Source organism: Phalacrocorax carbo, chromosome 2 (assembly GCF_963921805.1).
Source record: "Phalacrocorax carbo chromosome 2, bPhaCar2.1, whole genome shotgun sequence".
Taxonomy (NCBI): domain Eukaryota; kingdom Metazoa; phylum Chordata; class Aves; order Suliformes; family Phalacrocoracidae; genus Phalacrocorax; species Phalacrocorax carbo.
Genome location: NC_087514.1, coordinates 14,974,234 through 14,991,692, shown reverse-complemented (window position 1 = coordinate 14,991,692; position 17,459 = coordinate 14,974,234). Strand labels below are relative to the sequence as shown.

Here is a 17,459-nt window from a genome sequence, read left to right as displayed (position 1 = left end):
AAATAAACAAGCTACACACATCTAAATGGGTTATTTTATGTAGTTCATCACTGGCTTTTGGCTGAAATGTGACCCTTTGGGGTTCTGTTAATTAACCATTTTTGGGTGACAGCAGGCTTGGAGTGACTGATACCCAATTCCTTCCTCTTAGGCACACTGTAAGAAATTTCAGTGTGAACATGTGGAACAAATTACAAATGGGATATCAGTGCGCAAAGGCAAATGCGGCGTGTGTAATCATTAAATAATTCAGTACGGGAAATTGCACTGGCCTGCATTTTCCAGGTTGCAAAGCTATGCAAGGAAAGACATGTATTTCAGGCTGCAGTGCCACAAGCACCCTGAGTCAAGCTGGTAGCTTGTTATTGCCCAAAGACAGCTTCTTCCCTCTTTTCCTCTCCCTCTTCCTCCTCTTTTGTTCCTGCTGCAAGCTGCCCAGGCCCACGGCTTGGTGCCAGCTCTGGCGCTCGTTGGACCCTACAGCCATCTGCACATCTCTGTTCATTAGCCCAGAAGAAACTCTCCACTTTCTGGTACTCTTCTGCCTGTTTAGTGAATTGAATTGCAGCAAGCAGAGGCCTTAGGAGTGGGAAAACTAGTATGACACACATTGCAGATTGTGCCACCGGAGCCGAGAATGGTGTATCCCCTTTTAGCAGTGGTGAATGGCTGAATCAGCCAAACGCAGGTGATGGAGCCGAGGCTTGCCTAGGAATGGAACGTGGCAACACACAATAACGTTCCCTTGAAATTGTCTTTCCTTCAGTCATGTGATAAAGTGCTTGATAAAAATTACTGTGTAAATTCTTTGTCCTAAAGATAAGGTCAGATGAGATGGTTGTTTCAATTCCCTTTTTGTTTCCAGCTCTGTGAATCTGTACTTTGTATGTTTACAGTATGAGTGGAATTAGAGAGTGTTTGCAAGTATTCAGATTAAATGCATGTCTTCCAAATTTATAGCAAGCGAGCCCAAGCGGCAGTGTTTACAGTCCTAAGGCCATTCCACGTATGAAATGAAGGCAGATTCTCTTTTTCTCCCCGTGCCATCCATGGCTCTCTTAGTGCTCTTTGACACCTGCAAAGGTGCTCATTAAAATGACTATACTGGGTTGAAATAATTTTTATAACAGAGAATTTCCTGAGCTGGATGTGGTGGCTGTCTGCTTAGTAACCCTCTGTATATTTCTTTTCCAAGTACTTGTCCATTTTTTCCTTGACCCCAAGTCCATTCTTTTACATCTGGAACCTCCTTTGGTAGCAAAGTAAATACCACAAGCCTACTATGGGCCATGAAAAGAATCAACTCCTCCCCGTTCTCTGCAGCCTGGTTACTACTAGGTGCACTTGATTCCCTCTTAGCTTTTCTCTTCATTCTGAAATTACCGTCTTGGTCCTGAATGGATGATGATACTGCAAACACTTAAGCATATGCAATTTCCATACGTGCAGGGTATGTGCAGGCAGAAATAAAAGCAACGAGTAGGTGATCAAGGTATATCTTAATGGCATGTGTTTGTAAATGAAAACCATGGTTGGACTACTGCAGAACATGCCTCCAGGACTTCTTTTTAAAAAGGCTGGGGTTTTTTTCCCCATCAGAAATGCTCATGACCTTGCACTTTACTTCCCATTGCCAAGACTAAACGCTGAGAGAAATGCTCCTCTGCCTTCTCAGGAATTCTGCATCCGCTGTCGCCTGGAGACAAAGAGGTGAGGCGGGCAGGGGACCGGCGTCTGAGAGCAAGCCCTGGGGAGCAGGTGGGCAGAAATCGGGAGGGCGGGAGAGCAGCGGCAGTTTTTCGGCGTGCAAATACGGACCAAGAGCTCCTTCTCTGCCCGCTCCCCCCCTCCCCGGAGAGGGTCACTGCCTCGCCAGCGCCGCAGTCCCGCGCCCAGCGGCGCCCACCGCCCGGGCAGCCGGCCCGGCCGCTCCCCTCACCCGTCCTCCCGGCAGCCCCGCCTCGGAGGGAGCCCGCGGGGGACTTTGCACCCGTGGGAAGGGAGCCACGGGAGGGCAGGGGGGCCGCCTTCGGCACCCTCCATCCCCGGCGCGGGCGGGGGGCCGGCCCCTTCCCGCGGGGGCAGGCGGCGGCGCCCCTGCCGTGTGACAGCCGGGGGGGGACGCTGCTGCCTCGGCGAGCCCGGCTGCGGCGGCGGCGGCGGCGGCGGCGGCGGCGGCTGCAGCCATGTGTTTCCCCGCCTGCCCGTGACACAATAACACGGGAAGCGGAGCAAGGGGGGGGGATCCGAGCCTGCCGAGGGGAAAAGTGACCTGCCCCGCTCAGGTGAGCCGAGGCGGCGGGGGGAGGCTGCCGCTGTCCCCCGCCTCCCCCACAAGCCCCGCAGCCGCCGGGGCCGGGCGGAGGCGCCCCTCGGAGGTGCCGGCGGGAGCAGCGCGGCCGGGGGGGCGGCGGGCCCCCGGCCCCCCTCAGCCGGCGGTGCTGTGCCCGCAGGCCGGCGGCGATGGAGGAGGGCATGAGCAGCATGCAGCAGAAGGCGGCGGAGCTGGAGCACATGGCCGAGGTCCTGCTAACCGGCGAGCAGCTCCGGTAAGCGGTGTCTTCCCCTCCCCCCCCCCCCCCCCCCGCTTTGCCGGGGACGCGTACCCGGGGACCGCAGCACCCCCCTGAAGGCGGGAGGGGGACCTGCGGGGCGGAGGACGAGGATCTGTCCCCTCGGGCTCCCGCTCGCACCGGAGCACCTGCCCTGCTCCCAGCGCCTCCCCGGGCTCCGGCCCCGCTCTCCGCAGCGAGGAGGAGGAGGAGGAGGAGGAGGGGCGGGAGGTGGGGGGAGAGATGGCAGCCGGTGCTGCGAGCCAGGTGAGGTAAGTCACCGTCTCGGGGGTCTTCTGCCCCGGGCGCCTTTGCTGCCCTGCGTGGGATAGGAGGTGTCTGGGGAAAAGGCTGCTGGATCCCTAACGGGATCGGGCGACGCAGAGGAAGAGTTGCACCTTTAAAGCTTAAAAAAACCCTCAACCAAACCCCAAACCCCTTAAGCAGTAGCGTTTCACTCAGCGAGAAATAAGCATCGCGCAGGGAAGCGCTCCCGCACAGCCTCCGAGCGGCCCCGGCTCCCGCAGCGGGGCCGGGCAGCGACCCTGCGGAGCTGCTCCTCCTCCCAGGGGCTTGGTTATTTTGCATCAGCTGGTCCCAGCAGATGGAAGGGGATCCCTACTGTCAGCCTCAGCAGTAATTAACAGTGCTGTGTGGCTGTGGCTGGAGTTGTGTGCAGCACAGGAACCGTTAACAAAAATGCCTGACTCAGTTAATTTTTCATTTCTGTGATGTATTTAGTGTGCCATCTGGACCCATACACTACAGAGGGGATAAAGAAATTTTAAGGCTTTCGGTCTGTTGATGGAACATCTTGTGATTCAGGAAGAAAAATCCTATTATTATTGTGTGTTATATGTGTAAGTAGAAGGAGATTGTAAAAATATTTTCCTGGTAGTTTTTGCTTCAATTTTCTTTGAATTTTTTGCTCAAATGCCAGAAAAACACTGCAAAATGGTAGAAATGTTGCTTGATTTGGGAGGCGCCACCATTGCTGCTAGTGCAGACGCTGACATTGTTACTGGTCGCATACACATGCTAAGGACCATTGGCCCCTTGTAATGCACGCCAGTGATACCCAGGTTTGGGGAGTACGCAGGGTTTTTTAGTGGTCTGGCTCTGGTACATACCAGTGTCTGATCCAAGCTTGAGATTCCTCTTCACAGTAGCCTGAAGTGCAATCGAGGGTGACAGGGTGCACTGGCATGTGCATTCTGCGTGGTGGACTTGGTGCCAAGTTGTTCATCCAAGTCCCTGATGAGAATCCTGCTGTTCCTGATTTATCTCACAAGAAGCTGGAGATTCAAAGCTAATATAAAATTTCTCTTAAGATCACATTAAGTCTTTCTATATACCTCATAGTTAAATGTGAAAGCGCAAGCTTTGCAATCTTTCCCTAAGGAGAAAACTGAGGAAACTTCAACAAATCTGGCTCCTAGAATGACCTCATTAGTCTCACAATCAAGGAATACATTTGTCATCTTATTTATTAAGGTAATGAAACATGGTGCTGTTTTTGGGCAGGATGATCTACAGATACAAAATAATTATTCCCCATCCCATGAAGTTATGTATGGACATTCCTTTGCAAATTTGTAGGAAGTGGCTTAGATCTCCTTGGGCTGTCGCTTCATGAACAGCTCAGCCTGCATAATGTCTGGCTAGCGCTGAACAGGGAGATCTGCTCTCCCCCTAACCCTGTTCCTACTCCCCACTCCCGGCTGTGTAGTCCCACCTCCCTCCCTCGTGCCTGCTCGTGTACTTCTTGCACTTCTTGGGAGCAGATCCAATGTGGTGACCCGTTGGGTAGGTTAGACCTGCTGACTGGCAGAACCCACAGAAGATAGGCGGTGGGAATGTGCAGCCAGGAGCGAGAACAGGAGGTGGTGGAGAAAAAGCGAGATCTCCCATTTTGGCAGCAGTGAGCTGTTGGGTCAGCTGGAACCATCTTATGAAACTGCACCCAAAATTGTCTCTCTTCCCCCAGTTTTTTGTTAGCTTTGTTCTGTCTTTCTGTCAGGATACTCTATGCAAAAGGTTAGTTTTCTTCAGTTTTGCAGACAATCAAAGCCACAAAATATGCGATAGAAAACTGGACAGTAGGCAAGTTTTAGCCAACCCTGCATTTAAGGTTTCCCTTTTTCTGTCGAAGGTAAGTGTATAGTTCTAAGACTAAATGAAAACGTGGAGGTTTTGCAGAATCAAAGACAGGCTATCTCAGCAGCCTTTGGGGCAGGCAAGCAGATGATAAAAAACCAGCACACATAGGCGCTCAAGGAAACATACTGTACTCTATTCTTAGTGATGCTTACAAATGCAAGATAAGCCCTCAGCGGGAGTGATGCAGCCAGACAGGTGATTATGTGTGTATTTGGGTGAAAGTGCACACAGCAAGTGTTGCATACTGCAAGATGAACACATAACTTAGGAGTAAAAGTGTAAAATGAAACTGTGAGCATGGTGTTGCTTACACAAAACCAACCAAATGTAGGTATTTAAAGAACTCTTGTAATAGACCAAACAGCGCATGTGTCTAACCTCAGATACTTATGAGAGCTGCTTGATTTAAATTCCTTACTAAGTTCCTATTGCCTGTCTCACCCCAGCCTCACATATTGCCTCATAGCCCCCATTCCTGTGGCCTGTTTATTGCATATCTGTCCCTCTCTGGAAGGGAGCTGCTTGTGCAGTGAGGGCTGAAGTCACCTGAGCAGTGCCTTGGTGAGCCTGGCTTTGCACATTGGCAGTGCCATCGGTGGGATGGAAGCCCTGTGCCCCCTCCCCCTCCCCAAGCAAGTGGATGCTGGCTAGGGGGGGGAGAGGAGGAGGCCAAAGAGTTTTTTCCTTCACCTTGTTACTGTCCCTTGGTTGCTTGTGATCTGTGTTTCTCCTTTGCAAGGTCAGGACCCTCTGCCCCAGTGTGTGCCACGTCTGCTGGCGCGCAGGGAGGTGGCTGCTGGCATGAGCTGGCACTGGGCTTGCACCCGCCAGCTTCGGTCATGAGCAGTTTGTGGGAGATGAGACTGTGACCTAAATCCTGGTCCATAGGTGGTGCAACTTACAGAAAAAGAAACAGGACCTTGAGATATATTTTAGCGAATATGGTAAATTTTTACATCCAGTAGTGTCCTCTGCCTCTAGCCCCAGTAGCTGGCTGAGTGAATACCTAACTAGCTCTTACTTTTGGTTAACAGGAACATATTTTTTCAAGTGAGGACTTCTGAAGTTTGGCTCTTGATGGGCCTTTTAATTATCAAGCTGGCAGCCATGAAACAAAGCAGAAGTTCTCAGCAGCGTGGCCCTTCAGGACAGACCTTTGGCAGCTTCTCGCAGCCATGCAAAAGGCTAGCAAGAGCAAGGCAAGAGCTGGGATGGGCATGATCCAGCTGCAGGCTCTCCAGGCACCGACAGCCCTGCAAGGACAAACTGCTGGGGCTCTGGCTGCCTGACAGCTCCAACCATCCAAAAACTCAGCTCTTCCCTCTGTTCTGCTGCAGTTTCAGAGACCCTGTAGCTGTTCAGTGGTGAGCTCCTTCTTTTGAGGATGGCTGCAACAGAGCAGCCCTTGAAAGGCTCTGTAAGTTACAAGTGATGAGTATGGACCTGTCTCCTGAGGAAACTGTGAGCTGCGCTCTAAAGGATCATAGGGCCTTCAGCTTCCTCAGGACTGGGGGAGCTCTTCAAAGCCTCCATCCTGCTATGGCCCTGCAAACACCTGCCTGGGGGCAGCCCCAGGGAAGAGACTGTCCCCGAGTTCCTCAGTCTTGATGGGTGCGCCTGAAGGAAGGTGTCACAGCCTTAGTGCTTTCGATAGTCATCGCTGGGAGCGCCTAATAATGGGGACGTATAACGGCACTACTGAAGTTGATAAGAGTTTTGTCAGAAGCAGAGCAAATTCCAAGCTTGTTTCCCTCCTGGCCAAAGGCAACAGGTTGTGCCCGTTTCAGCACTGTTTGGCAGAAGGATTAAAGTATCTCTGTCTGGGTTTGAGCATTAACTTAGAGCTGATCTTGCCTCTGGCAACCTAAAGCAGTTTCAATGGGCATGTTTTGATATACAGACTGGCTGCCTGCCTTACGAGTCAGGAGTGTCTGAAATCTTCCTTGCCTGCTAATTGTTTCTTGATGCCAGATTGTCACCAAAATCTGGTATATCTTCCAAGAGTCCCTCATTTCTTGCAGAAAATGTGCCTAGTCATTCAGGGTGTCTTCAGGCTTGAGTTGAACAAACAGCAATATTAAAAGAGCACCTTTTTTTTTTCTTAAATCAGAAATTGCCATTGTATATATGGTGCAGTTCTCTGGAATAGGTGTAACTTCAATGACATTTTATGTCTTTGCAGCCTTTTGGATACCTTTTTATCACCAGCCTTTACAAGAAGCAACAACTTTCCCGATTCACACTTTTGTTAAATAGTTGAGTAAATAATTAGGAAACTTGTTAGACAAGCCAGTGACTTTGATAGAATAGTTCTTATAATTCAGTGTCTTCTTTCTTTCTGCTTAGGGAAATATGAAACATGTTTCTTAGAGGTTTTTCTTTCTTTCAGAAGAGACAAAATGCAAGATACGGTTCAACAGAAACTTGTTTGCCTTTTTATCAGAGTTTGTGTATGAGTTTCATTTTACAAAAGAGGTTTTACATGGTAAACAGCTCTACATTTTGAAGCTGCAACAGAAAAGTAAAACCAGTTTTCACTGGTCTTCCAAAGGTCTCACTTCAGGAAGATTATCACTTTAAGAAAACTTCTTAATATATTAGAGTACATAACTTTCAGTCATTAACTGCTGAAGGATGATAGCACCTACAGGACCTTATTTTTTTTATTTATTCTGAGCAACAAAGAGTCAACCATTTTTGCAGTAGTAGGGTTCAAAAGTTCATTGGCATCCTAAGGTGTAGAGAACCCAGGGCACATAACAATAACAGTTTCTAGAGAAATGTAATCAGGAGAGCCTTAGCACTGATGCATTGCTGTAATATAGAAATACATTAACCATATAGTTACACAATTTATTAAATGCTGTCACTGTGTGTGAAAGTATATTAACGCTCTAGCGACGTACTACTACAGCTGTGTAAGCTTATACAGTAAAAGGAAGGTAAGGATTTAAGATATGGAATTGGCTAGAGGTCGATTCCTCTCAGGTCTTGACTGATCTTCAGATAGTAAACAAACGTATATGCCATTTTTAGAGACAGAATTCATTAAGATGAGATTTTGTATTCTGCCTAAGCCAGTGTAATATTGTACTTCCACCTAAAGGGCTGATGTGCTTTTCCAACCCCAGTACCATGTTCTTGCAACTTGCTTAGTTCTCCAGCAGTGGTTGCCTTTCTCTTAGCCAAAAGCTCCTGAGCGGGCTCAAAACTAACCCTGAAAAATAGTTTTCAGTCATCTTACTTGAGCAGGCTCTTGTCTGCTGACAGGTAGGGGCAGATAGGACACAGGAGATTATACCATCAGGTCTCTGTGAAACAGAGTGCTCCAGAACTCTCTGTCCAAGTAATCTTATTTTCATTAATTTGTTTTCCCAAATCAAGCAACAAAAAAATTGGCAGTCTTCTCTGTGAAGTTCCACCAGAGTAACACACCAATAGGAAAGGTCTCAAAGTGAAGGCTGGTAAAGCTACAAAATGAAGTGCTCTGAAATCAGTAAGTTTTCCACTAACTCTACTCTATCACAACGCTTTCAATTACATATTTTAATTAATATAAATTTATTTTATAAAAAACATGTGTTTCTCAGTTTAATGTTGATTTTTTCTGTAATCTTTGATTCCTGATATACCTTCTCATGTGTTTCAATCTTGCCCATTTGTACTAATTTTAACGATATCAAATCTCATATGTGCATATAAGCATGCATGTATGCACAGATACATACATGTATGTATTTATATATGACGTGATATATGGTATATGTATTTGTGTATATATATATATATGATTCTTGGGCCAGGAGTCTCGGTTTCTCATGTCCTTCAGTAAAATCTGTGGCTAGTTAACATTTCTAGAAATCAGGTTGTAAGGCTTTTGTTTGCTCAGTTCTTTCCTTTAAGCTATGCCTTTTAATAATTCAGTTGTTCCCGTCAGCAGCCTTCCTCAAGCACAACTCGGAGATCAAGTAGTTAACAACGCATGTGCAAATAGCGAGCGCTCTTTTGCTGTGTGCATAAGAAGGTGGATGTTGTATGAGTGGTTTGTACTGTATATTTTATGTATTCCATTCCAGATGGAGTCAATCATTAACTTTTGTCTCAGGTTAACAGAGGTCAGCAGGCAGGCAAAGGAGCCTGGATGTGTGTAGCATGTGCAAGAATATTTTTGATTTATTTTACATTAGAGGAACTTCCCATGAACAGGTAAAGGAAACCATTCTGATACTGATGCTCATGCAGGGAAGGCAGAATAAATGTGCCAAAGGCAATCTAATTTTGCATTTACTACACTACCCCTGCTCCTGTGGGGTCAGCAGCCATGGGCTGGCACCGTGACAGAGAAGTCCTCCTATCTCTTGTCATTATTATTTACTATTTGTGTAGCAATAGCACCTAGGAATTTGAGCTATTTATCAAGTCCCAGCAGGGGTAGGTACTGTATGCTCAGAAGAAAAATAAAGCCTTTGCAACAAAAATCTTGGCTGCAATTGGTAGCAGTTTCTTGCAGCAGTAGTGGGCTCTGGCTGGCGAGGGAGGGTCTGTGTGAAGCCACCCAACTTGGGGAACTGAAGTGGGACCCTTTTGGGATTGGGATTTCTGGCTTGGGAGGTCAGACACCAAGGCCAAGGGTAGCATCCTGAAAGCGGAGAGAAAAATACCACCAAAGTGTGGAGATGTGGAGGTGATACTGTGTGTGCCAGGAGGGATGGGGAGCTCTGGGTACTGTGTTCGTGGAAGGATCCGCTCTTTTCTCCTCCAGTGTCACGTCTGTAGAGTGGAGGACCAGGCTGAAGGCAGGAGGGAAGCCAAACAGCTTTCACCATGGAGTAAATGGACATGGACTAGGGAGGAGTCAGTGCGTCTCATTTTAATTGAGCTATTCCTTATAACTCTACGTTCCAGTACTTTTTGAAGTGTAAAACTTAAAGAGTTTCAGGGATTTCTGTGATGTAAAACTTAAGAAAGTGATATTGTCACAGCATCACAGCAACAAACATTAGTCTCTCCGCAGTCCAGCTAAGTTCCTGACATAGACTTCTTCATCCCCAACACTAAGTGTCCAGGCACTGAGTGTTGCCTTGGGTGGTTGCTCTTGGCTTAGGGTCTGCTCTCAGAAACAGACATTCCCTTCCGAGGCTCTGGGCCCTTCTACCTTTCTTGCCACTTATTCTGCTTTTTATTTTCATAACCCTTGTATTGTGGTTATGTTAACTCTTTTGCCTCTTTCTTCCTGGCAGAGCAGGCTCATGTGAGTCCTTTTGCTAACTGAAAGATACTTTTTTTCCTGTGTTCAAGGCCAGGGTTTGGTTCATGTACCTGGTCCTTGAAGCAAAACTGCATCGAGGCTCTAAAGGTTAATAAAGACAGAAACTGCAAAGCTTCAGGTCATCAGAACCACCGGCACTCATTGAGTGAAGGATGCATGTCACATGTTAGTCATGGGTTGTTGGGTTTTTTTTCTCTTGAGCAAGAGTTACTGTATTGTGAATATGCTTTTTTCCTTGCTGCAGACAGAATAAAACTGATCTCAGAGTTAAAGAAAAATAAAATATTTAAACCTACACTGCCAGGAGGGTTCTATATAGCAGGAGTGGAAGTAAAATAATGTGCAATCTTGCTCCTTTATTTTTTGAAAATGCTTAAGTTCTGAGTTGCATGGAAGCATGGAGAAAGGGAAAAGATAACCCACAGACTGTGTCAGAGGCTCACTCAGGCTTTAGAGAAACCTGTGAAGCCAGAGGAGCCTCCTCAGGCAGTGATCATCAGTAGGTCTGCTTCTATTATATTTATTTCTCTGTTCCTCATCTGAGATCTTCGTCATGGTACAGCTCTGCAGTGATCCAGGTATGCCTGGAGCTAGAGAAGTGGGGAGGGGCTAATAGTTTAGATGGCTACAACTTGGAGTTAGAGCTGCCACTGAAAGCACTGGTCCTCTCTTTCTTGCATCCACATCGACATAGCAGGTGTTTCTGTTTCCTGGTTCCCTCTGTGCTTCCCCTTCTTCTGACTGGCTTAAGCACCTCCGGACCATTGCCAGACGGAGACCTGCCCTGGGGAAGTGATCAGGAGGGCTTTTGGGTGGCTGATATTTGAGTTGGGTCAGTTTTACAAACCGATTTACCACATGACCACATAAAAGCTTTCTCTGAAGAAGTTCGGTGGGGGGAAATGGGTGCTGGCTTACCCCATGTCACTGAACTACGGTTTAAGGCTGTGGTTTTCTGATAACAGCAGATCTAACTGCAGGCTGCTACTGCCCTGCTCGTATTGCATCCCTTGCACTTTGCACTGGTGTTCGTTTGGGATCAGAAGTTCAGGGAACTAAAGCAGCTGAAGCCAAATAAGAAAAATTTAACTTTCTAAACAGTGTCAGCACTGGTGTGCGGGAGCTGGCAGCAACATGTGGTCAAGGACAGAGAGAGAACTGGTGGCAGCAGCCACTGCTGGGCTTGCTTGACCACCCCCTCAGTGCTTAATTTGCCTAAGCTCAACGTGGGTCAAACATTTACTGGATTGCCATTAAAAAAATTCAGACTCCAGTAGAAGACAGACTATAAAAATCATGTTGAAGTTAAATGCCCAGTGCACATGCTGTTACCAGATAGAAACAGAAACTATGTTTGCAATTTGCCTTTCTCTTTCGAGGCTTTTACCTTTACTTCTGCACTCTTGTCAGGGTATTGTGCATGAATAGAGACAAATACTGACATTTCATATGTTTTGAAAGTTGTGCTATGTAATTTATATGACCAGCACATCATAGTGGTACCAATGTGATAGCACTACTTCATAATGCAACCCCTACCTTAATTATCAGCCCTATAATTTTACAGTCTTCATAGTTCGCTTCTTAACAGCCACAATCCAGTAAATGCATTCACATCTCAAAGGTGCATTTATGAATAATTAAAGAATACGGCTGATTGGGCTTGCTAATTCAGAGCAAATATAGAAGCTGTTTTTCACATAACAAGGCTGTAATTCTCCATTTCCGTGCAATTGTGTGGGTGATTACATGGGCTACCACAGCTGTGTTACAGGGATTTGCAGGCAGATGAGAGTTTTCTGGTTTCTGTGGAGAACCAGGGGACAGTAGATCATGCTGTGGGTTTTGCAGAGACTTTGAGCTGATGTATCTAGCTGCTGCTGCAGAAGAGGGCAGCCCAAATGCCCTGGAACAGTGCTGCTGCTACTTGGCTTAGGGCACCTGCGTTGGTATGCGTCTCACCCCATGGTGGGCCGTCCGGGGAGCTCAGCCAGGTTACTGTCGTGTCAAACCAGCACCAATGACAGTGCGAGGCATAAGGTCGGCTGCCCTGGGGTCAGGGGGTGAGGAGCTCCACTGACCCCCTTTTTACTGGGGGACCCCACAGTGAGATTGGCTTCTCATGGAGGCTTCTCATGATGTTAAAGTACAGCTGTGCCAGTCCAGGAACCCCCTCTCACCCCTTTCATCCATTTATCCCCTGCCCAACCTGTTCAGATGTCAAGTTTTTGGTAGAGACCACAGCAATGCTGGACAGGATTTGGGGGACTGCATCCAGACAGCTCTGTGGCCGTTTGGGTGAGGGTGCCTCCTGTGTGTTAAGGCAGCAAGCACAATATGCTCACTTGAAGATTTAAAACCAAATGCAAAACTGGAACTGAATGGCTGGTCAAAGGAAAAGCCGACACCACCTGAGAGACAGTGACAGCAAAGGCGGGAGCTTGAAAGCATGGTAATACTCAGATGTGACAGAAGAGGAGTAGGCAGTGGTAGGAGTCAGGGAGATGGACAATGTTGTTGAGATCAAGAGCTGTGGAAGCTATCTTTCCAAGAGCATTCCAGCTAGATAAGAGCCAGACAAGATGCTATTTGTCAAGGAGAGTGCACAGAAGAAGCCTTGAGGTGTGATATAATAGGGAAGGAGAACTTGAAACAGAACTTGAACTTTTTTTGGGAGAGGTGTAGCTGCCCTGGAGGAGTATTGCACGAGGAATCTGCAGAGACCAGAGTTCTGCTGACGAGCAGCACTAACACTATCATATTTATCCTTTATGGATCTCATATAATCTACCTGGTTTGGAAAGAGTCTCCCACCCCCAGTAACAGCTGCCATCTAGGACAGTGGCTGTTGACTTGGAGTTTTCAAGTTTCATGTGGGTTTGTTTCATGGCTTCTCACACTAAGGGCCATTGCCAAAATGGGTATATTGCCGTAATGTTTGTATTAGTGTTCAGCTGAACTGTTGTACAATCCATTGGCTCTGTGCTTGCACCACTTTCCTGCATATTGGGCCAAATGAGTTTATAGGCAGGAGTTAAAAAGAAGCGTTCATATGTTGTATCTATTGCTCTTCATAATGTTACTCGTGTCTTCAAAGCTTTGGGGCTGCCTAAAGCAAGCCTGTGTATTCCTTTGTGTTTTCCCAAGCCATTCTCAGCTCTGATTTAAGAGGCAAACCAAACGCAAGGCATAATTACAATATGGTTCGTAAAAACAATGATTTTAAATTTAATTCCAATGAATATTGCAGAATATTCATAGGAAGCTGAAGTTGTGACTGCTTGTCTGAGAAATCAGAGTCCAGCACTTATGCTCATCCTCTTTCGGAGGAGAATCTGACAACACATGGCCAACATGCCACTCAAAGTTAGGATTGCAAATAATGGAAATGACTTCTGAAAATATATTATCTAAGCATTATTTATAGCGCTGATTGTCAGCGGTGGAAAAATTCTTTTCATTTTTTTGCAGAAAAGATCCTTCTCTTGATAATCACGCATCCTTTTATGCAGTAGCATATAATTGTATAGCTTAGAATTCAGGGTGATAGAACAGAAAGCTGTTAATTGTTTCCTGATGCTCAGGATGTAATTAACTTATCCTTTCCTCTAGCTGAAATTAATTTATTTTTACTAAGATGCAGAAAGAGTAACTTCTGGCTTAAATTGCTATTTTGCTGCTTGGTCAGTGCAAACAGAGGGAGATTGTGATGTGAAGAAGCCCAAAGTAGGATTATCATGTACAAACCCCAAAAGAGATTGTACAAATACCATTTTGAGAATTATTTGGGGCTAGAAGCTTAAAGGCTTGTCTTGGACAATTAAAGTATTTTAAAACTAGTAGCATTTGGACAAACTCAGACCTTTCAAGTCTTTGGGGAAATGGTAGAAATAGATGAGGTTAAATTAATAAGTAGATCTCTGTGACGAGAAAAATGGCTCCATAATAGGAGCCGTTGGTATCATACTGCTGCTTGTCTAATTAGATGAGGTGATGAAAAGAGGTTCTTAAAAGCACACTGAACAAAAAAATAAAACAAGGTTTATGAAAAGCTTATTATCTCAACCTTAATTTATGCAAAATTATGCAATTGTCTAAAATAGACAGCAAAAAGGTGTCTTCGTACAAGAAATGCATTGACACACTGGAGCAAGCCCCAGGGAGGGCTGGCTGGCTGGGTGGGGGTGGGCTGGCGCATATAATGTACAAAGAGATGCTGAGGGCTGGGTCTGCTCAGCTGAGAACAGAGAAGGCTCAGGGGGATCTTACTGCTGTCCGTAACTACTTAAATGAGACAGTGTAGGGAAGTGGGGAGAGAGCCTTCTCCAAGGTGCATAGGGATAGGACAAGAGGCAGTCGGCAAAATTTGCAAGGGAATTTCTATTTAGGTATTTGAAAAGAATTCTTCACCATGATGGTAAGTAAAAAATTGGAGTAGGGGCCCAGAGAAGCTCGGAGATACTAAAATCTTGCCTGGACACAACCCTGAGCAACTTGTGCTAACTGGACATGCTTTCAGTATAGGTTGGACCATATGACCTCCAGAGGTCTCTTCCAACCTGAATTACTCTATATTTCATGAAGGCATAGTGTGACGCCTTCTTTAAACTGTGCTGGCTGGTATTATCAGCATTTTGTTACTGGCTGGTAACAAGAGATTATTATCCACTCAGTTGCACTGGTGGGAGGGCTTCTGAGAATACTTCCTAACCTACTTCAGTGCCAAATGGGTTGGTTTGTACAACGCATGCCGTGGTTGACAGTACCACTCTGTTCACGTTGTCCAGCTTTTCAAGCAAATTTAAGGATGAGAAATGTATCCATTTCCAAATGAATGCCCCAAAACTTTTGAAATCTCTCAGTTTCAACTGAGATTTTGATGAGGATGTGAAGATGACAGACTGGTTCCCTTGACCACACTGTCTTAAATCAGGCTAGGATTTTACCCCAGATCACGAGATGCCAACATCACAGCTCTTCCCACCCCCAGGACTGCTTTTCAGGTTGTCTGTAGAAACCTGTAGTTCTGTAGATCCATTTCTTAAGAACTTGGGAGACACAAACCAAAGTGCACATACTTAGGACATACTGTTCTTATATCAGTCCTTGAAGGAGGAGAATAGAGAAAAGGTTGGGGGCAGTGTACAAAGTGTACAGTGTACATGCTGGAAGGTCAGTAGAGCACGTTAGTGCCAGAAATCCTGCTGGCTATGCCATGTTGGCAGTACAAGAGGAACAGTAATCTCAGGGCAAAGCACCTGCTCCTCCGTTCTCACTGCCTGCACAGCTATACAACAAGTGGATCGAGCACTCTCAGATCCTCTCACACTGAGCACAAAGGGAGTTTATTTGTGTGTATAAATTCCTGGTTTTCCGTACTTTGCTTGTGGAGAGTGGATTTTCAGTCTGGCGTTGTGGGAAGAAGGTGTTGGAACTCTTAGCACTTTCTTCCATTGGAAGGGCATGACTTATCCGATAATTCATTTGGAAGGTAATGAGATATATTCCCTTGCCTTTACAGATAGGATCAAAGACATGATTAAATCAGGCATGTGCCCAACCATTATCCCACCTTTTTAAAAATAATAATATTTCTTTCAACACACACAAAGCAATGAGATTTGTTGCTTTCTCTGTGTGCCGCTGTGCTTTATCACAGTGCTGAAAGGCCTACATCCTTTAAAAAGATTTCATAATGGGAAAATCCAATCATTTTAGGTTGCTATAAAGTGGTTGTTTTTCCAAGTGCTATACTTTGGGCCTACTGTAATGAATCAAACAGTGGTGGTTGAAAGATAATTGCTCTCATTCACTTTGTTTGGCTACAGCGCTGCTAGAGCTGCTCCAAACTAGTATATTAAGGATTTCATATGACTTTTTTTGGCTAAATCTGTAAATCAACACCAGCTGAAACAGTGTATCCTACATAATTTCACATGAAATATGTTTGTACTCTGTGTTGATTTCTTTTCTGATGAATACGGAACATCTGAGTTTATATGAGGCCAGTAACAACAGTACTCTTGGGAAACACATTACTGGGGCAAAGGAGGAAGGAAAAAGGATTGCACAAACTGTTTAGGAGATGCACAATTAACATGGAGAGAAAAATTTATTTAAACATATAGTGGCTAAGGAAAAGTTCCAGTGGGCTGGAAATTGTGACCATTTGTTTATAAGCTGAAGGCTGCGTACAGCATGTCTTTTCATGTAAAATATCAGCATTCCACCTCAGAAAACGATAGACCTGTGGAAGAAGGCACAGAGAAGTGTTGGCCACTTGATCAATGATTTAATGTCTTCAGTGGCCACAAACCTTTTGCAGTTTCAGCAGTTCATATATGCACAGCCTACTTACACGTGGACTGAAATCTTGTATAGTTCAGCATTCAGAAAGCTCATTGTAGTTATGTTCAGATTAAGACACCTGATTGGCGCTGCGTGTATTGTGCTTTGATAGCAAGGGTTAGTAATGGACTCAGCCTTGGCAGGCTCTTTAGCATGCCGCCATGTGTCTCAGTAGCTACATCGAGAAGTACCCATGGTCCATTTGCCCAACTGTGGCTGTTGACACCGCAACAAGCTGAGGAGCAACCAGGCTTCTACAGATCCTGCCTTTCTTCAGGACAGGTGATGCCAAGCCTCATCTTGAGTAAATTAATTGGATTTAGGATTAACACACAGTGTTGGGCCATTTACACTGACGAGAGGTGAACAACTGAGTCTCTGTAAAGGCACAGTGCAGCCCTGACCTCTCACCTCCTCTTGTCCTTTTGCCCATCTGAAGCCTATCCCTAACTGTCTGTACAACATGTGCTTTGGATTCAAGTTCAGGCCTGACCCACAGTTTAGAGCATGTTGTAAACATAACCATACTGTTGTAATCTAAGTCTACCAGCATTCAACTGAGGCTGATAGCATATGTAGAGCTGATGCCGTTACTTGGTGAATAAGGATCAGGGTGCATGTTCTGAGTTATTAAAATAGTAGGAAGTCACAGTTTTAATTTATTGTTGGAGCACATAAATACCTGTTTGCTGAGCTTTCTGCATGTGTAGAGAGAGAATTTTGCCCGGAACGAGAAGAGGCAAACACATGGCCCAGCAATGGGAGCAAGCTGTTCAGCAGAGCAGCAGAACTTCTCTGGGTTCCTTATTGATTTATTAATTATTTTAAAGGAAAATTTCAATTTACTGTTAAAAGCAAAGAAAGAACGCTTCTGTAATATTTATCTTTTCAAACCTCATCTACTTATGAACATTTAACAAGGTCTAATCAAACTAGACAAGATCCTTGATAGCATCCTGACAGAAGGAACTATTCACAAAGAGTGGCTATGCAGCAGCTGTGTATCTCTCTATACCATATATCAGATGTAGAAAAATGCTGAGCTCATCCAAAGAAACAATCTCCAGGCTAGATTTTTGCAAAAGTAAACGCCTTCAAATAGAATTAGTCTTTAACTAGGATTTTTATTA

The 17,459-nt window shown here is 45.6% G+C and overlaps 1 protein-coding gene across 4 annotated transcripts in view; it reads left to right on the top strand.

Annotated features, from left to right (window-relative positions):
* The first annotated feature begins 2,014 nt into the window (after positions 1 to 2,014).
* DEPTOR (DEP domain containing MTOR interacting protein) overlaps positions 2,015 to 17,459 on the top strand; it is a 74,774-nt gene continuing 59,329 nt past the window's right edge. The window contains exons 1-2 of one of the 4 annotated variants that reach the window (XM_064442177.1): positions 2,015 to 2,285; positions 2,454 to 2,549. In XM_064442177.1, the coding sequence (XP_064298247.1) occupies positions 2,464 to 2,549 (86 nt within the window). In that variant the 5' untranslated portion in view covers positions 2,015 to 2,285; positions 2,454 to 2,463. Of the gene's footprint in view, positions 2,550 to 8,895; positions 8,919 to 17,459 lie in introns of those variants that run through there. The other 3 variants (XM_064442175.1, XM_064442174.1, XM_064442178.1) reach the window with 3 other exon arrangements.